Raw genomic sequence first — 21,381 nt, forward strand, 5'->3', positions numbered from 1 at the left:
TCCTTTGGCTGCTCTTGACATGCAAAATCTCCATCTAGCAGCAGCATATGAACTATTTGGAGTTAAAGACTATTTTTTGGTTTTTCTTTGAAGCTTCAACATCTCATAGAGGGCCTTGTACATAGTCAATGCTAAATAAATGTTTAGTGAATTGCATTGAATTGTTGGGCGAATATTCAGGCAATGCCTACTATCTATTTTGCTTTTCTGCTCCCATGATGTTGAATGTCTCTGGAAATCCCCCACCCCAAATTTCAGTTTTTTTCTCTTTCTATCTCTTGAACCTCCTAGCCTATCCAATACTAAATCATCTCTCTCTCTGATGATTCATGGCCAAATGGTTTCTCTTCTTTATTAACCACTCTTTCTCAATCCATTAAAATTTAGATTTCCTCTTTCCCACTCATTTGATATTTCTCTTTCAAAGGTCACCAATGAACTAACAATTATCGAATGCAAAGACTTTTTGCAGTCATAGAGTGATAAAATGATATAATATCAGAGCTGAAAGGGCCCTAGAGGATCAGCTAGACCAGAAATATCAAACACTCAGGTCATGGGCCTTATCTGACTCATAATATTCCTTGGTGTGGTTCGAATCAAACTAAAATATAATTGGGAAATATTTAACAAAATAAATAAATATATAATTAAAAACATAGATAAAATCACTATATGGTATTCTGAGCCAATATTTTGGCCTTCAGGGATCCTTATATATAATTGATTGGCTCCCATTTCTGCTTAAATTTGACACTACTGATTTAGAAATTCCTTTTACAGATAATTATGGATTAGAGACACCAAGTAATTTCTTAGCTGTGTAATGAGTGATAGGGCTAGCTCTTGAGGACTTTGCCTTTTTTTGCCCTCTCTGCAGCATGTAGCATCATATTCTATCCTCATCCCAATAAGCTGTCTCTCTTCTCTTGGCTTCAGAGACATTACACTCTTACTTTTCCTCCCTCATTTTTAATTGGTTCTTCATTCTCTAAGTGATTCTTTAAGGTGAAAGCTCCTTACAGGTTTAATATTAACCATTAGTGTCTACACTCTCTTCTTCACTAATTTCATTCATTCCTACATATTCAGATACTACTTCATTTCAGACACCTCCCCAATACCTCTATCTCAAGCTGAACTTTCTGCTGAGCACCAGAACTACATTTCTACTTGCCAACAATCTCTCCATCTGGTGGTCCCACAGGAATTTCAAATTTATCATGCCCTAAATCAATCTCATTACTTTCCCTTTTAGTTTTCTCCTCTTTCTGACTGTCTTCACTATTTCTGCCTGTGAAAATGGTATTCCTCCAGATTCCTGTGTTTGAAACCTTGGGGTTACTTCTGATTCTTCCTTTTTCCCTCAGTTCACAAAATTAATAAACTACAAAGTTTTAGCTATTCCCACTTCTATAGCTTCTATCGCATGCAACTCATGTTCTCTATTCTCCTGGCTCCCGTCCTTATACAGATCCTTATTACCACCTGCCTGAGCTATTGAAAAAGCTTCATAACCAGTATTTCTCTCTCTCTTTTTCTTTGTCTCTCTCTTTTTCTCTCTCTCCCTCTCCTTTTCCCTTTTTTCTTTCCCTGTCCCTGTCCTTGTCCCTTTCCTTCTTACTCTTCTTCTTTCTGACCCTCTCCCTCTCCATCTCCCTCTTTCTCTCCCTTTCTGTCTCATCTGTCTCAGTGTTCCTTTCCCTGTTCCTGTCCCTGTCCCTGTCCCTCCTTCTCCCTCTCCCTTTCCCTCTCCCTCTCCCTCTCTTTCTCTTTCTCTTTCTCTTTCTCTTTCTCTTTCTCTTTCTCTTTCTCTTTCTCTTTCTCTTTCTTCTCTTCCTCTCTCTCTCTTCCTCTCTCTCTCTCTCTCTCTCCCTCCTTCCCTCCCTCCTTTCCTCCCTCTCTCCCTCTCCATTTCTCCCTCTCCCTCTCTCTCTCTCCTTTTCTCTCCTTTCCTTCCTCTCTCTCCTTCTCTCCCTCTCCTTCCTTCACTTTCTCCTTCCTTCTTTCTCTCTCCTTCTTCTCTCCCTCTCTCTCCTTTCCTCCCTTTCTCTCCTTCTCTCCCTTTCTCCCTCCTCCTCCCTCCTTCTCTCTCTGTCTTTCTCCTCTTCCTCTCCCTTTCCCTCTCTCTCCTCTAATATCTATCCGTCCTTTCACTTCTCAGCAATCTTGACACATCTCTTTCTCTGCTTAAAAAAGTTCAGTGGCTTCTTATTGCTTACTGAATCAAGTTCAAACTTTGCTCTCTTTAATATTCTCTATAATCAAGAAACACTTTATTTTTCCAGCTTTATTTCATACTATCTCACTCCATTATGCAGTGGATAAAATGAACTTTCTGCTCCCTGAGCATACATACTCTGAACTTTCTGGGCTCTTATCTTTTTTAAATTGTTCCTGAGGGCCAAAATGCCCTTTTTCACTTCCTATGACTCCTCTTGATCCATATTGCACTCTTCTCAATTATTTAGCATTCTATATTGTTCAATATCCATATTGGTGCTTACATATTTTTCTAGACTATTGGGTGGGCAGGGACCCATAGGGTCATAGTAAGCACTAGTGAATATCTGTTGAGTGAATAAAAGATAAAATGTTTGTCCACAGCTAAAGCACCTTTCAATTCCTGGATTTCATGATCTAAGCAGAGAAATTGATTTTGGAAATCTCATTGAGTATTTTTATGTTAACAATGTTTTATGTAAACAATGAGTTTGTAAAGATCAGTCTTCTGTAAACTCCCTTCAGAAGGGGGATAGTTTTAGGTATTCATGCATAAAATTTAGCAGAAGAAAAGATTTCTAATCCTTAGCTAGTCTTTCTACTGCTGATTATTCCTTCTCTCACATCATCCAAAACAAATATTTTGGAGGAATTAGCACATTCTTTCTTTGCTTCCTACTTCCCCTTTCAGTCTTTCTGCTTGTTATCACTCCACACTCTGTTCTTTGAGATTCCTTCCATCCACTTATATCATATTATACAAATTATTGTTGATTCCTTCAAGTAATTCTACCTTCTTTCTTAAGGACTTCAATTATTGGTTCCATTTTCCTCTCTATTATGACTGTCTTCATACTCAGAAATTTTGGTTTTCATAATGATTTCCTCCATTTAACACTCTAGGCTTTCTAGTTTAACAATTTCCTCAATTGCCATCTCTTGATTCTGCTTCAGTCTGCCATAGGAATAGTAACAATGTGCTACTCTTAATTTTTCAAGCTTGATCAGGAAAATTTCTTGTTCACAAATATCCCAATTCATATTCCATATAGTTGCCAGAATCACCTTCCTAAGACAGATCATCACCATTCAAATTTCCTTCTGCTTCTAGGATTAAGTACACACTCTTTAATTTCATTCTGCTAATTATTTCTATTTTGTGTGTGAATTCATCCCCTTTACATTCATAGTTATGATTATTAACTATGTAAAAACTCTTTAATTCAATATTAATGATCTCCATAATCTAAGTCTAATCTACTTTTCCAGGGTTATTTCATGTTACACTTTTTTATAAACACCATACTCTTTCTACACTTGACTACTAGCTATTCCTCAAATTTAATATCCCATTTTCTACCTGTGTGCTTCTGTACAAATTATGTCCCTGTGATTGGAATTCATGGTGTCCTCATCTAGCTTTTTCAGAATAGCTCAGGTCTTACCTCTTGTAGGAATCAATTTCTGCTACCAATTATTTAGTGTTTTCTCCTTCAGATTACTTTATATTTACTAATTTTGTGCATTTCCCTTTCAGTTAGAATGTAAGCTCCCTGAAGACAGGAATGCTTTCATTTGTGCTTCATTCTGTGTCTAGTACAGCCCCCTATACAGAGTAGGATCTTGATAAATGAATTGAATTGAAATTGAATTGAACTCTTGAAGCAATATAATTATTAATTTCCTTGCAAAGAAAAATGGAGAAGAGAATACAATACATACGAGTGGACACCTTGGCAGTGGCAGGGAGACTGAGGGTGTCACTAATGACAGCAAAGACACTGATGTTGTAGGTAAGTCCCGGCTCCAGCTCCTTGATGGTGATGGCACTCCAATCCCCAGGCACCCGTTGTTGGAGCTGAAGGCCTCCCAGAACCGTTGGCTGATAAGAGATCACATATTCTGTCACTGCCATCGGCCCGTCCCATTCCAGCTCAACGGACCTGTCGCTGATTGCGGCTACACGCAGGTCCTCAGGAGGGGCAACTGCCAGGAGGCAATACATAGACAACAGGGGGTCAGGGAATTGCTTCTCCTCTCCCAGACCCAACTTCATTCCTTTATCCTGGACATATCTGTCACAATATTTAGCATGTTTACGGATTGTTTCTGTGCCCATCTGTCTTGGATTAACCAGTTGAGGTCAATACTCCTGCCTTCTCTACCTTCTGCTCTCCCACTCCACAGTGTCTATTCCAAGACTGAATGGCATCTTGGTGTTTACTGAAAACTGATCGATTGCAATTATATCTGGAAAATGTCGGCCTCAGATCACTCTGACTACTGATAGTCTACTTAGGTTCCTGGATTTTGAGCTGTAGACCAACTATCCTTGGTCAGTGATGCCTACAGGCCACCAGAGGGTTTGATAAAAGCAAATTACTTGTCCTTTCAGTAGCACAGGCATCCTAAAAGGGTCATATTTCAAATTAACAAAAGGCATTATTGGTCACTTGCTTTGTGATTATTAATTTTTAGTCTGGTTTTTCCCTCGCACTCATCTTCTACTGCTGTCTAAAGATTAATGTTTCCATGTACTATTCTAATGAGGAATTAACATAGTACCCCTTTCTCCCCAATACTTTGGGCACTAAATGATTAAAGAAACACAAAAAAGAATTAGGAATCTAACTAAGGTGGACTTGCAAACTCCAGCAGCCCACAGATTAAGCCAAAGATGAAAAATCAGTATTCAAAGAGCCATAATGAACAATTGCAGCTTCTAAATGTAAATGGTGGGTTATTATTTTAATTAGTCTAATGGTCCCGCTTTTTTCTCTTTCTTTTCTGGAAGATTTCACATTGTCAGGACCTTCCATCCTCTCTGTATTTTAGAAGCATACCCTTCAAACCACTTGTACTACAAGAATGAGAGCCTTTTCATCTAACTTCAGATCTCTTTAACTTCTCTATGGTAGAAGAGATATATATATATGTTTTACATTCCATATTAGGATCCTGAGTAATGAAATTGTTTGGGTTTCTTTTCCTCAAACTTATTTTTTTTCTCTATAGAAGGGTATAGCTTGTAATTGAGAATGAATAGAGAATGTGCCTATTTGTGAAATCTTCTCTTCTATTTATAATGAATGCTCTTTGAGAGGAAGGGCTGTTTTTGCCTTTTCTTTGATTTCATGCTTAGAGAGGCACCAGGCATACATTAAGAGCTTAATAAATGTTTGTCTATTGTTTGGCTGGAAGAGCTAATGGAGATATTGTCTGTTAGCCCACATCAATGAAATGAGGCAGTCATTGCAAGCTTGACTACTCTCACACATACCCCCAAAAGAATTTGCATTGGCAGAATGAGGGGCTCGGCATCTAAATTCATACTCTTAGCATCCCTAAGATAGAAGAGGGATATGAATAGTTTTGGCTTCATTTTAGGCTGCTGAGCAATTCAGTTGCTTGGGTTGTTTTTCCTCAAAGCCATTCTTTTCTGTAATTATTCCTTTCATTGCATGGGGGTTGAGAAAAATCCACATAAATTTTTTTGGCTTTCCATTTATATCAGAGAAGTCTGAATTTTTTGTATAGTGTTTACAAGACCTTATTGTAAAATTTGGGTTAAATATTTGCTGATAAGTTCTGTGTCATTCTGCTGGCCCTTTTATGTCATTTGTGGCTTCCATAAAACTCCCCCCCCCCAATTCTCATTTAATTTCTTATGCCATACATGGAAACTGTGATGAGGAAAGTCACAATATGGAAGGCTATAGTTTTGCTTCTTAGCCTGACTCTTGAATGAATAGAAGATAAGATCTTTGATCAAGTCCCAAGGATCTATTGAAGAGCTGTCAGTGGTGTGGAGGCATAGAAACCTGGACACAGTCTAGTTAGCTATAAAGGCTGAGCCTAGCCTAGAATGCTCTGGAAAATGCTTTATTTAAATAATGCTTTCACAATCTTCTGTTCTTCTGTTGGTAGCTTGGTGGCTGTAGTTACTAAATTAATGAGGTTCTATTTGGACTCTCCTCTTCTAGTAGTAGTGTACTGAGAGCACTGGTACAATATTTGTTTTATTATTTGCATCCTTTTAAAAATTGATATTGTAGGGGCAGTTAGGTGACACAGTGAAGAGAGCACCAGCCCTGTGTGACTCTGGGCAAGTCACTTAACCTCAGCCTAAAAAAAAAAATCGATATTGTACCAGACTCACAGTAAACAATCAAAGGCACGATAATAAGTCAAATAACTGAAAGTAAAACACCTTAATGAACTTGAATATAATTCACATTTCTGTAGTATTTTAGAATTCACAAAATTCTCTTAAAATTAACTCTTTGAGATCAGTAAGAAAGATGATTAAAGGATATACTATTGCTGCTTTTGTTATTTCTATTATTCTCCTTTTGGATGGATATATGTTGACAGGAAAAGGCAAAAAAGGAATGGGAACTCTCTATAACTACTTCTGGTGATATTCCGAATGTGGCTATTACTGGTGATGTTGAGGAATGAATAGTCATGCTTTTTCTTGACATGTTAGGATAGAATCTTTCCCATTATCTTAGGGGTTACCAGCAAAACCATAATTGTACCTAGAGATATTTTGGGGTTGGGTTGGGAAGATAGTGATCACAATAGTGATGAAGAGGATGGGCCAGTTCTGTGGAGGTTAGATAGGAAAGTGGTCGTGAGAATGGCATGGACAGGAATGAGACCCTTGGGGTTGGGGGATGGTAATGTTATTCTGTGCACCCAGGAAGAGGGAGGACCTATCTTGAGGTGGTTGCTAGAGGAAAAAAAGCATACTCCTGGACATCAGTATCCTGGGACAAACTTCCATTTATACTGTGCTTTGGATTACAAGTCAGGCATTTCTCCAATACATCAGCATGTTAAATGTTTCTATTTCCTAAAGTTAATCTCTGCCTGTCACTACAGACTGAGCACTAGGTGGCAGGGGTCAGTGGTTTCATCTAAATTTGCAAGTTTAAAAAAATGGGTCAGTAGTAATCAGTGATTTTATAGGAGGAGATTGAGCACTGGCTAAATGATTAAGATAATTTTTCTACTGTGAAACAATCAGAGCAGCCTCAGTAAATCACCAGCAGTTTGTCAGAATTGGAGATTAAGTCCTGAGATGTACAGTATTATTAGTTAGAACATCATCATTACATAAACTTATCAATTACTGATGCTAGGTTGGTCCCAAGTTTGTGGCTAATTTTGGTTTTCATTTTAAAAGATTGGGTCTTTTTAGTTTGCCCAAGTTGGAAGTGCAGAGGCTACTTATAGGTATCATCATAGGAGCTTTGACCCAGTCTATTTCTGAATGGAGCCAGTTATCCCTCTGCTTAGGCAACTTGGTGGCCCTTTGGGTTTTCCATATCAAGGCTGAACTCAGTGTAGACATCCAATTGGCAAAGCCCACTGCAGCTCGAGACTTTTGTACCCAAGAGATCTCTGAGCCTCAGGCCTCCAGCCATTGGGATTACATGTATGTACCATATTTGATGATCCCCCACACAGCCCCAGAAATATCTGGTAAAATGAGTCATGATGCCTTGGCATTCTTCTTTTGTCTTGTACCCAGTAGACTGGGTATCAAATAATAAATTGCTGCTAGTCTTTCTTATTTTTCTATATAAACTTTGTCTTTCCTTAATGTAAAGTTACAGAGGAGACATCGTGGAACAAGAGAAAGTTGGCCTTGGAGTAAGGCTTTTGGTACCTAGTGGTAATATGACTGACCAAATCATTTAAACTCTCAATAACCTAGGCTAGGGATCTCTAAGCTTTCTTGATTGCACGACTTCATTATTTTCCCTCATGAATATGGTTTAGGTAGGGGATGGAGAGGAATATTTCTGATTATACCAGGTAGTTGACTGGATTCCAAATTAGTTTATGACTATCTGAATGAGCAATTGAGTAAGATTGGAAAAAAGACTGGGAACTTGTACATGGCTATGAAGTAGGGAGTCTTGGGGTGTATTGGGCAAAAGGTATTTGTAATTGCGTTGGAGAGAAGTCCCATTGCTTGGCTATTGCAGGGAGGGTGTGATGTAATTCATATTCCCTTCCTCTATTTAGTTTATCACATATAGTTCTCCAGGAGCCTTGACATCCCATTTTGGAGACCACTGTTCTAAATAATTGTTTTTGACTTTAAATTTATGAGGCAGTGGGGGAGCTAGGTGGTGCAGTGGATAGAGCACCAACCCTGAATTCAGGAGGACTGGAGTTCAAATCTGGCCTCAGACACTTGACACTTCCTAGCTGTGTGCCTGGGCAAGCCACTTAATCCCAATTGCCTCAGCAGAAATTAAAAGAAAAACAAAAAAAAGTTATAAGGCAGTTACTTATATTTGGTAATGATGGAAGTTTTTTGGGGGAATTTAGTCCACCAAAGAAATCAACCCCACCTCAATTTCACAGATTAAGCCACAACTTTATAAATTAATGATATCTTGCTGAGGATCACTAAGCTCAGACACAAAAGAGTTTAAAACTAAGTTTCTTTCTAATTGCATTCAAACATGGGTGTTACTGGGGAGATTTGAGGGCAATGTTATGGCAAGATAAGGTAGGAGCTATTTGGAGGTGGATAGTGTCTCTCAAATTAGGTGATGTAGGCAGCTGCCTATTCTGCCCATCTTTAGGGAGAACCTTGTTTAAAAAATCTCCTTCATATGTTCCCCAAGCATAGAGTTATGACAAGACTCCAGTATGTTATCATTATTACTCGTATTGACTTTGCTCCTTGGTTTCAGAGGTGATGGTCTTTTGTTTTCTATATTCCTTGACCTATTCTGCTTTCTACCCTTTTTGATGTTTGATCTGTCTTGTTAACGTGGTGACCAGCTTTCTTCTATTGAGAGTATGGGAGTTCTCTCTGCATGTGAATTTCTTCTGCTAGAAAACTACGTATTTCATTCTACAATCACTCTACTAAAGACAGACAGTCATTTTTGAAAATAGCATCTCACTGAGCCTACAACATTCTCTTCCATTCCAGCCCATCCTTTCTGACCCTTTCCTACCTGCTGAACAGTCAGGACCCTGGTACCCTTCCTCACAGAAGCAGAGCCCATCTTGACAGTGCCCTCGCCCACTGCAGGCATTCTGGCACCGGCGCTGGCCACAGTCTTCCCCAACATAGCCCTCTTGGCAGAAGCAAGTGCCGTTGGAGCATCTCCCCTTTCCTGAGCAGTCCCCAGGACACCTCAGTTCACTGCAGTCTTCTCCCGTGTAAGCCTCTTCACAGACACACTCGCCATCGACACAGAGCCCTCGGTTGCTGCAGTCTGTTGGGCACCGGAGCTCTGAGCAGTCATCACCACTATAGTCACTGTCACACACGCACTGGCCTTCCACACACACTCCTCGGCTGGAGCAGCCCATAGGGCAATAGGGTTCTGAACAGTTTTTTCCAAACCAGCCTTCATTGCAGATGCAACCACAGGACTCCAGGCTGAAATTTCCATGGCCACTGCAGTGTGGGATATAATCCAGTTGACCTGGAATGATTAGAAAATGGGTCAGAAGGAAATAGGGACTGCTCTAATGAAATGCTATCCAGGAGAGGGTGGAGTTAGTACCTATTCCATGGTCAAATAATAGCATTTATTCCTCTAAGAGTAAATTACCATCTTACTTTAAGGGAGGGAATGGGAACTATGCTTATATTTTACTCTGCTGGTCTCTCCATCTTTGCTAAACTGCCATTGCATATGGCACTAATGGCTTGCTGGGATGGCTCTGATTGATGTGACTTAACACATGCCCTTCATTGTGGGAGGTAGCCTGATGAATGGAAAAATCTGTTGGACTTGGAGTAAGAAGAGCCAGGATTGTTGGGAGAACACTGCGGGGAGTGAAATCCCAGCTCTAATATTTCCTAGGTGTGAGAACTAAGGAATTTTTGCTCTTTGAGACTCAGCTTCCTAATTTGTAAAATGGTGATAATAACACTGGCACTATCTAGCTCTTAGCAGAGTGCCTGTAGTAATCATCATACAGTAGGTGATTAATAAATGTTTATTGACAATCTTTATCCCTTTAAGAAATGATTCTTAAACCTTATTAATTTCTAACTATTAATATGTGTGTTGATTGATCAGATCAGGCTAAATTGTGATGAAGATAATGAAAGAGGATGATGATAATAGTCTAGAGTTAGAAGGATATAGATTTGAAACTGAAGGAATTTTAACAGGAATATCCTAGAGCCAGATTTGGTTCACTTGTGAGAATAATGGATAAATTTCAGAGTAAGCATTTATACCTCATTTGTTAAGGCTCTTAGAATTTCTGGTTTTCTCCAAAGCTCAGCTTAGGTATTGTCTCCTAACTTGGAACCTTTCCTGATCCACCCAATTCATGTTTTCTCCTCCTCCAAAGATATTGCATTTGCTTATGTGTATATGTATATTCTTCCAGAAGATTATGAGCAGTTTGAGGGGGCAGTATGTATTTCATTTCCTTTTTTGTATCCCAAGCACCTAACATAGTGAATTGGATTTGTGGGGGGAGGGACAGAGTGGGAGTAGAATCTATATCTGGGATTCCATCTATGTGGGCAAATCTTACTGAGGGTCATATAGCCAGAACATGTCACAGTCAGATCATAAACCTCAATTTTTCTAGCTCCAAGGTTAGTTATCTTAGTACACCTCTTGTACATATTTAGAATTTAATGAATATTTGTTGAATTTTTCTGATTACATTTTTAAAAAAATATAAATTGAATGAAGAATCCCCAAGAAGCATAATATTAGACATCTTGGTTTATTCTTTTTTATATTTCTGATTCTTTATTTGGATTCTTAGTTTAGGAGTGGGAGAATGAGGTGAGAAAAAAAAACACCATAAAATATTTCACTACTGAGAAAACGATCACTAGCCAGCTACAGAATCTCAAGATGAGCTTGCCTAAAATCCCTCTGGACTTGTGTGCCATTCAGACACTATTAAAATTTTATCCCTTCTGCTTTCCACTTTCATCCCCAAGAAAGCTTCTGTGTTATCTGATCATACAGCATTCAAAGCTTGGACCAAAATAAGAAAATAATTCCCCCTGGTATTAGCAGAGAAGGCAGCTTCTCCTGGACAGGGCAGAAATCTGTTCTGGGTGAGGACAGCTAAAAGTGAACTTTGGAAAGGAACTAGATTCTCCTTATCATCTGAGAGAAGAAGGTCTCTTAGGTCAGAGCTAAAAAAGCATGGCTGGCAGAAGTGTGCCTATGTGGGGATGGGGAGGAGGGAGGCAGTATTTCCCCTGAGCTCAGAACCTTTTACGGTGGAAGGAGCTGGAGTGGGATAAAGGATGTCAATTCCCTTCTCAATGGCCTCCTCGGAGCCCATGATGACTCTCATTTATAGAGATGGGAGAAAGCCTGAGATTAAATGAATACAGTGACTGAATTCTCTAGTCCCCCAGGTTAACATGCTTAGATATCAATCCAACAGCCTGTGAAAACCAAAGATGAATGAAGACAGACATCAAATTCCCCACTTGCCACAGAAGATGCATTGCTGAGCCAATGTACCATTACCTGACTCATCCTCCTGAAATCAGGTTAATGTATTGCAAATGGACTAAGCAATGTAGAAATTCCCTGAGCTGAATCCCCTGGGATGGGCTGCATTTAGATCCCAGAGATGTATTAACAGAGAGCTATACTCTAGAGCACATTTTCCCCCAGTACTATGAAGAAATGCAGGATTTCATCCTTAGTGCTTAATTCACTCTTCAGCTTAAATGAAACTCTCTTCCTCCCCACCAAGATCCCATGCATCGGATACTACCTGTGGCTGCATTTTCCTGACAGCAGTTGGAGGTGCATTGGTCTCGAAGCAGAGACACCTCCCTCTCCAGCATTTCAATTCGACTCAGAAGTTCCTGCATGAGCTGGGTAGAGGAGGAACATTTGCAGGCCTTTTTGGGAAGGTTGATCCTGTGGGTGAAGGTGACCTGGCTCTCACTGTCTGAGGTGTGGTCCATATATTCCGTCATCCTTTCATCTTCTGCACTCATCTCCTGTTCTTCTGAAGCCTCCAGACCAGAGGAACAGAGGCTGTCCAAGGGGACATTGATATTATATACATGGTTGAAGACCATAGGATGCTCTTTGCTGGATGCACTATAGTTGACAAATCCCCCTTCCTCCTCTACTGCCTGTCTCTTGACCCTTTCTGTTGTCACTTCCAGCTGACACTCAGAGGGTTTCAGGACAGAACCGAGCAGGATCAAATTGACCCCAATGAGCATGTTCTTCAGTACCACTGTTTCACCATCAACTCCCATTTTTCTGGAGACGAGGGAGATCCTTTAAGGCCAGCCTGTAGAGGACTGTACAGTATGGTAGGAATCTGGAAGAAAAGACAAACAAGAAAACCTCTGAGATGTGAATCTTGACAACTGCTAGACTGTGGTGAAAAGACCCCAAGGAGTGAAAGGAAAAAAAAACTCTGAATTTTCAAGAGCAGAAAGGGAAAATGTTTTCTAGGTAGTCCAAAAGACCAATGCCAAGTGGCAACATAAAAAAATAACTTGACCTCCTGAAGTGACCATTTGGTTTTCCTAAAGGACCAAGTCAAAGAATTCCACATTTCGATACTACTCCATGGTGAAGGTGGAATCAGCCAAGATCACAAACCCTTGCAGGTACCTGTGGGAAAGGTCTTATTAATGATAATATGGTGACTTCAGTTCTCATTGATGTATTGAATTAATAGCAAGATGTAGCTGTGGCTATGCCCAGTGTGCTTTATAGGGTTGTAGAAAAATAATTTGGGATTACAAATCACTTCATCATGGAGAAATGTTCACAAATAATTTTGCAATCTATTTAGAATTTAGGTGAGAGCTAGGGAAATGCCTGAGGCACCTGGAGGTAAGATTATTAGGGACCTAAGATTATTTTCTTTTTTCTTTCTTTTTTTTTTAGTGTTAACTTTATTTTTTAAAATTTTTTATCTTTTTGATGAGGCAATTGGAGTTAAGTGACTTGCCCAGAGTCACATGGCTAGGAAGTGTTAAGTATCTAAGGTCTGATTTGAATTCAGTTCTTCCTCTCTTCAGGGCTCTATTGATGGTGCCATCTAGTTATCCCTTCAAGACTATTTTCAAGAAGTGTCAGATGCCCAGATGTGAACCTAGGCCTCTGATTCAAAGTCTAGCACTCAATCTACAATGCTATATTGGCTCAACATAAATCTGATTAAAGGGACAAATCAACAGAAATCTATTTTCTCTCCCTCCCATCTCACTGGAAAAATCCAACCAACAAATATATTCCTTGTAACAAATATGCATAGTGAAGCAAAACAAATTCCTTCAATAGCTGTATACAAAAATATATTATGTCTCATTCTGCACTCTAAATCCATCATCTCTCTGTAATGGATAGCATGTTTCATCATCGGTCTGCTGAAATCATGAATGGTCATCACATTGATCAAAGATTACAGTTTTCAAAATTGTTTGTTTTTCCAGTGTCATTATATAAATTACTCTTCTGGTTCTGCTCATTTCATTCTTCATCAATTTATAAAAATCCTCACAATTGTTCATTTTTAATGATATTGATATGAGTGCAAATTGTTCTTTCAGAAAATATATTTCTGCTAAATTTTTTAAAAAGAGGTGTGCCTGTGTGTGTTACAAAAGCTTAATGTTACACTTTCAGATGAGACCATTATACTATTAATTTTACTTAACTGTTTTATGGTATTACAAGAAAACTCTCACAAAGTGGGAATAATCTTTAAATTCTGTAATGTAAAAACCAAAATACATCAATAAAACTTTAAAAAGAAACAAATTCCAGTTACTTCAAGGGAATTTGTTGGTAAAGAATTCTTATAGTTTTGTTTGGTGCAAGATACCATTAGAATAACTAACTAGGTAGATAATGCAGTTCCAGATAATCCTGCTTGTATTTAATCTATTGCTAGATTTGCTATTATCTGGGACTGTGTGAATTGAATTTTAAAAAAAAAATCTTTCCATGAATATGGTCATTGTCCCACTTTCCCAGAGGAAATTTATAAGAAGTCTTGTATACATTAATGAAATAATGGATCAAATCCTTTGCCAGTTTAACTGGTTATTAAGAACTATAGAAGACGGTACATTCACAATGATGCAAATGTGTTCCACGGGAGTTATACAGTCTGAGTCTGTCAGCCCACCTAAAGAGAGTGAGAGAGTTCATGAAAACCAGTGCCTAAAATAATGCCAGGCAATTTCAAGGCAATAGAACTGTGGAATCGCTCATTTTGGCAGCACTTATACAAAAAATAAATAAAAATAAGGAATTGTGGAATTAACGGTAAGTTCCCATTGGGAGGTAATAAGAAGGCAAAGGGAGAAAAAGTGAGGTTTTATTTTTTTTTTCCTTCTCTAGAACTGGTGGCAGGAGTGCGAACTTAATAAAAGACCGATAGAAGAGTTTGTCATAGCCGGCATAAAGCTACCAAGAACATTAAGCTAAATAATCCAGAGGAACCAAAGCTGATAAAAAGTAGCATTAGAAAAACCCCTGAATCAGTAATATGGCATAGGGTGCTAGAGGCAGGGATACTTGGGATTCAAACCGAAACCTTAAAGGACATACCTATTTTGATCCTACTACTTACTACTACCCACGTTGTCTTGGACAAACCATTGAGCATACCTGTATCAATTTCATCATCTATTAAGGGAAAGAACTGAACTAGATAACTTTTTTGGGGGAGGTCTCCAAAATCTATGGATATGTCATAGGGATGACCTTTTTAATCCTGTAGGGAGAGTGGCTCTTTATACTCCTTGCTTCCACTTACTTTCTATTACATATAGGATCAGAAAATTAAGGAAGGAGCCATTAAGACCATCAGTTCCAACTCCCACAGTTTAGAGATAAGGAAACTGAGGCCTTGGGAGAGTAACTAGTAATTAGATAATTGTTCTGATAATGCTTTTATTGACTTTCCTTTCACTCTCTCAGAGATCCTTCCCTTTAGAAGAGTTTAAACTTTTCCTTAGCTTGAGGGTTGGTATTGCTAAGGGAAAGTTGGTAGGTAGGATTTATTGCAATATCCCCCTTAGATTATTCTGTCCTCCTCTCAATTTCTGAAGGGAATTGCAAAATACTACATTCATTATAATAGAATGGATTCTCAGCTCTCTCTTTGTAAATGCCTTAATCATTTTCAGCAGGTCATCTTTAGAACACCTTGTAAAATCACTTGCTTCCCTTATACCCCAGCATTCCATGTTGTAGAAATTGTTTCAGACTCTTTGTGACCCCATTTGGAGGTTTCTTAGAAAAGAGAATGAAATAGTTTGCCATCTCTTTCTCCAGTTCATGTTACAAAATGAGGCAAACAGGGTTAAGTGACTTGTCCAGAGTCATATAGCTAATAAATGTGGTTTGAACTCATGGACTGCCTTTAGGCTAGGCATTTAGTCCACTTTACCACCCAGCTGTCTCCAGCATCCCTTACTTTCCCACTTTTCATTCATTTTATGAAATAATCACTCTTCAGCTCTCCTCAGAAGACTGCCCACCAAACCTCTAGAAGAGGCAGCCAAGTGAGATGGTGGATAATGCTCTGGAACTGGAATCAGGAAGACAAGCATTCAAATCTAGCCTCAGGCACTTATTAGCTGTGTGATCCTGGGCAGTTCACACACCTCTGTGCCCCAGTTTCCTCATCTGTAAAGTAGATACAATAATGTCATCTACTTCCCAGAATTGTTGTTAGGACAAAATAAGGCATTTTTGTCAATTCTTAAAGTGCTATATAAGTGGTAACTAGCTATTATTTTTTCAAGAAAGACTCCAACATTCATTTCCATTTTAGTATATACTTTAATCAGTATAAAGAGTCATTTGTGATTATTTCCATACCATGCCATCTCTACTCAAGCCGTCAGTCAATAAAGATTTATTAAGCACCTGCTCTATTCCAGACATTGTGCCAAATGCTGGGGAAACAAAAAGAGGCAAAAGATAGTTCCCTCCTTCTCATGACTTCTTCCCCAACTGAACCTGGACTCGGCTTCTAGGATTCCCCTGGATTCTGAGAAGGAGGTAAACTGTTGCCTTATATTGCCTGGAACTAGACCTCTATACCATTTACCAGTCATGGCTACATCATGCTGCCATGAACATTAAGTGCCTCCACCTCCCTCTTTCCAGTTCCTTTCTGCGCGGTCTTGTTGACTATAAGCTCCCTGAGGGAAGGGATTCTCTTGTATTTGTATCCCTGGTGTTTTTAAGGGCTTGGTCACTTTCTTAAGGACCTTGCCTTAAATCCAAATCTATCTGGCTCTCTTTGATTGGCTAACTATAGGTCACAGCTTAAGTGTCACTCAAGCATAGTTCAGAGTGAATGTAAATAGCAATTGTTTCTGTCTTGTCCAGAAATCCAAAAGGGTTTTCATTTCCAGATTGGAGTTTTGGGGATTTTTATGAGGCAGTAAAAAAGATTATTCCCTAATCTTAAACACTGAATGGGATTCTCATCTCCTTTGGATGATGGTACTAGTTATAATAATTGTGGAAATATATATAAAAGAATTGCACATGTTTAACATATATTGGATTACTTGCCATTTGGGGAAGAGATAGGGGAAAGGATGGGAAAAATTGGGAACACAAGGTTTTGCAAGGGTGAATGTTGAAAACTATGTGTTTTGAAAATAAAAAGCTTTATAAAAATGCTTGTTTATCCATTGACATCAGTTTATATAGAACGTGTATAAAATGAAAGGAAAGACGTTTAGAAGCAGTGTTCACTAGCAGCTGGGGTAAATGTGGAGTGGGATACAGATATTGTTTGAACTGAGTCTTGAAAGAAGCCAGACACTCCATGAGGCAGAAGAGAGAAGGGAGCACATTCTAGGCAAGTGATAGGTGTACAAAGCCCAGAAATAGGTAGTATAGCTCAGAAGAACAAGTTGGCCCTTTTGCCTGGGATACAGCGTGTGTGGACAGGATTAAAACATAATAAGGCTGGAAAGGTGAGAAAAGTTGGGTTATGGAAAACTTTAAATGCCAAAAAGAGGATTTTATATATGATCCTGGAGGCAATCAGGAATCTTTGGGATTTGTTGGGGGGAGATGTGTGTGTGTGTGTGTGTGTGTGTGTGTGTATGTGTGTGTGTGTGTTTGTGTGTGTATGGTAATTAAATTAACTTTGTCAACTATGAATAGATTGGAAGTTGATACAAAATTAAGCTTGTTTGCTTTGACCCTAAAATACAGAACAGAGAGGCATGGAAGAAAATTGTACAGAAGATGGGCATGGTGACATAGGCATGTGATCCAATTTATTGGGGAAGCTAAAGCTCATGGATCACCTCAGTTTAGGAGTTTTGAATCATAATAGGTTTTAAAGTTGACCTGGGATCCAAACTAAATTTAGCACCAATTTAGTGAGCTCCAGGATTTGGGAGAAGAGGGAGAGAAACTGAGCTTCTTTAGGATGCATGAATTGGCTCATGGAGGTGATAGACCACTATTGATGGCACATAATAGGTGCTTACTAAATGTTTATTGCATGCATTCCATCCATTCATCCAGATCAAAAGTTTTATTCCAATCATCAGGAGGATGTGGCTACTGTAACTCCAGCCTGAAAAAAAAATTGTAGAGGCAAATTCTGTTTCAATGTAAGAATATTCAATATAGAATAAATTTCCTAAAACTTTAGAATTTTCCAAAAGTAGTTGGAAGGCCATCAGAGGTAGTGCACCCCTCTACTGTGAAGGCTTTCAGATGGATCCTTGTCTAGAAAGTTGTGGAGAGAAGGCATTCCTATTCAGGTAGGATTTTTGAGATCCCTCTTGCCTCTGGGATTCTGTAATTCAGTAAAAATAACAGTAGATGTTTTATGCATACAATCTTAACAGTGTTCTTTGCTATGAAATGAGGGGATAAGCTTGAGGGACTGCTAACTTTCTTTTGAAAATATGGTTCATGACTCTCTTCATTTGCTGAATGCTTCAAACCAATTATCCTAATTTTTAGAACATGAAGGCCTCTTCTTTTTTCATGCTAGATTGGCCTAGAGTGAATTTACCAGCTTAATGTGAACTTTGCTTTTTTTCTTTCTTTCTTTTAAAAAATTAACCTTTGTGATTAATTTCACTTCAATTAATTAAAACATTTATTAAGTACCTACTATGTGATGCCACTGTGTTAAGTACTTGGGGTTTTAAAAAGATAAATAAAGCATCTGTGATTTAATGTCTGTTTGGGACTGGTTTTGTGATTGCATTGTGTAGGGAATGAGCTAACTCTTTCTACTAATGGTCAGTGGTATTTTCCATTTAGCTTATACTCTTAGAGCAGGGATTCTCAAGCAGTGATTCAGTGACTTCTGAGAATATTTGAGACCTTTCAAGGGGTTCACTAAGTTCATACTGTTTTCATAATAATAATAAAATTTTTATTTTCTATTATGGTAAATATTGACAGATATAATCCACATCAATAGGAGTTCCTTAGCAGGGAAGTCCCTAATACTTTTTAAAAGTATAAAAGGGTCCGAGACCAAAAACTCTGAGAATTGTTAGAGCTATATGCCTAAACCAGACCCCTGAGAAATTCATTAACTTGCCCAGGGTCACACAGTCACCACATATGAGGCAGGTTTAGAATCCAGGTTTTCTGGGCCCAGAGACAACCTATCTATCCTCCACTTCAATTAAATGTAAAGATCATATAACAGAATTAAAATATCTGAGTTCCAATCCCAGTTCTGTCACTTATTGGCTGTGAGACCATGGACAAGTCAGTTATTAATTTTACCGAACCCTCATCTCTAAAATAAGATAATAAAATGCCTGTTTACTAGTGCAGTAATGAAAATGAAGACAACAATTCTGTCACATCTAAGTCTTCTCTCCCCCAAACTAAACATTCCTAGTTCTTACAAACAATCCCCATACAGCTTATTACTTAGTTCTCTCACCATCCTGATGATCCACTGCTGGACACACTCCAGATTGTCATAATACTTTCTAGAATATAGTTCAAGTAAATGAATGTAGTTATCTACACGTGGTTTGATCAGGGCAGTATAATACAGAACAATCATTCCCTCATCCCAGAGACAGCATCCACAAGTTTAGCATAAAATCGTATTTGTTCCTTGTTTTTTTTTTTTTTTTCCACTGTCATACTACTTTGATGACATATATTGAGTTTACAACCTTTCTCTCCCCCAATCCCTTCTTACCAGCAGAAGCTCTCTATCCCATCTCTGATTTCCCATAATGTTTTGTACCTCTTCCACATATTTAGCTTTCCTGGATTGCTTCAAAGAAGAGCTAATGTACCACCTTAAGCAAGAGGACTTTCCCCAGTCATTCTGGGAAGTCACAAGCTGTGGCAGAGGCACATAAAGATTGAAACACATTTTTGTAAAGGGCTCAGGGATGTGTCCCTGAAAGCAGATATTGGATTTTTGCCTTTTTTTTTTATATCCTCAGTGTGACACTTAGCATGAGCTTCATAAATACTTGTTGATTTGATGTCCAAAAAGTTTAACATCTGTAGTGTTTGATACCCATGGTCTTCTATCTCTTCAATGATCGAGATGCCTTCTTATATCTTGTTTTTAAAGCCATTTGGTCATTGTAATTTCAGAGCATTCACTATCAGTTGTTTTGTTCTCTTTGTTCTTTGCTTTAAAATTATTGAAGTTGTTACATATACTGTTTCTTGGTTTTGCTTGCTTCATTTTCATGCATGCTCCCATTAATCTTTATATTCATATATTATCAAGAAATAGCAACATATTGTCACATTCATGTTCCACAACTTATTTAATCATTCTATAGTTGAACATCCATTTTATTTCCATTTCTTTGCTATTACATTTTTTGTCAATGTTTTGATGTATATGAGTTCTTTATTTCTATCTTTGACTTCCTTGGAGGTATATGCTCAGCAATAGAATGTCTAGGTCCAGGGGTAAAGGACATTTCAATCACTTTCTTCCCATACTTTTGAATGACTTTCCATAAGTTTTGGGCCAAGTCAGAGATCCACAAACAATATGTTAATTTGGCTGTCTTTCCATAAGCCCTCCAACAGTGACTATTTCCAACTTTTATAGTCATTGTTAATTTGCATTATACCTTAGCATTATACTTGCCACAGCCAGTCAGTCAGCAAATTTAGAACTCCAATTGAACACCAACTATATGGTATGCTAAAGCTTTATGAGAATGAATATGAGAGAAACAAATGAAATGCTCTCAAGGAGTTTTCAATTTGGTTTGGGGTGACACATTTAGAAACCAAATTTAGGCTATTTATGAATTAACTCTTCTCTTTCCTTTGTCAGACACAAAGTTTTCCAAATACTTTTGAAAGGTGCTTCTGCTTCCATCCCAGACAGGAGTGGATAAGAGCCAGAAACTAAATTAAGAATATTTGTCTTTAATAAGTCCTTCTCCAGAGGTAGCCATCTGCTTTTTTATCTCTTCTGCCTTGAGTATGAGGACTGTGACCTTACAACTAATAATATAAACTTAAGTCTTCAAAGTCAATCTGATTCTCAGAGCAGGGAATGGCTACTCTGCCAAATGAAACATTTTCTCTTTCCCTTTTTGTGAGACACTAAGTAGTAAGGTGCTCCCTTCCAAAACCCTCCTCCTTCAAGGATTCTTGATTCTAAATAGTCTCAAGAAATAAAATGGTAGTGAGAGAAGGACAGAAGTTGGTGAATGGAAAAAGGAAAGAAAAAAGAGAGAAGAGTTAATAGAAAAGCAATAGAAACTAGCAGCAAGTTGGACAGATAAACTACCTTATTCCATAGGTAGAGAGAAAAGATAGAAAATTGAGTGATAGTTGGAGTGGAGAGATATACAGAGTAGCAATGGGACACTAACAATTGTGAGTATGACAGATTGTTAATGACCTCACAAATGAGAATATAAGAGAGTTGCAGTAATTCGATAGATTGATAGTGGAGAAATCTGCACATTCCCATTGATTCACTGCTTCCAATCTCCATTTCCTTATCAATATAATTATCATAGCAGACCCAGAGAAGTAGCTCCAGGTAATTTGTACTAGGTGGATAATCGAGTCTTCTTTAATTCTGACTTAATGCAATGTTAATGAGATTCATGGGCAGATCTGGGTAAGCAGAGGGGTTCTGTAGGAAAAGGAGTATGACATCTCTCTAGTTTTCTTGTTTTCC

General features: G+C 38.4%; 1 protein-coding gene across 5 annotated transcripts in view; it reads right to left on the reverse strand.

Annotated features, from left to right (window-relative positions):
- The window catches only part of TNR (tenascin R), a 685,145-nt gene that overhangs the window by 98,849 nt on the left and 564,915 nt on the right, over positions 1-21,381 (reverse strand). For 4 of the 5 annotated variants that reach the window (XM_074308424.1, XM_074308425.1, XM_074308428.1 and 1 more), the window contains 3 exons: positions 11,980-12,543; positions 9,213-9,689; positions 3,946-4,209 (listed from right to left, as the gene is read on the reverse strand). In XM_074308424.1, the coding sequence (XP_074164525.1) occupies positions 3,946-4,209; positions 9,213-9,689; positions 11,980-12,478 (1,240 nt within the window). In that variant the 5' untranslated portion in view covers positions 12,479-12,543. Of the gene's footprint in view, positions 1-3,945; positions 4,210-9,212; positions 9,690-11,979; positions 12,544-21,381 lie in introns of those variants that run through there. The other variant, XM_074308429.1, reaches the window with a different exon arrangement.

Source organism: Sminthopsis crassicaudata, chromosome 4, assembly GCF_048593235.1.
Source record: "Sminthopsis crassicaudata isolate SCR6 chromosome 4, ASM4859323v1, whole genome shotgun sequence".
NCBI lineage: Eukaryota > Metazoa > Chordata > Mammalia > Dasyuromorphia > Dasyuridae > Sminthopsis > Sminthopsis crassicaudata.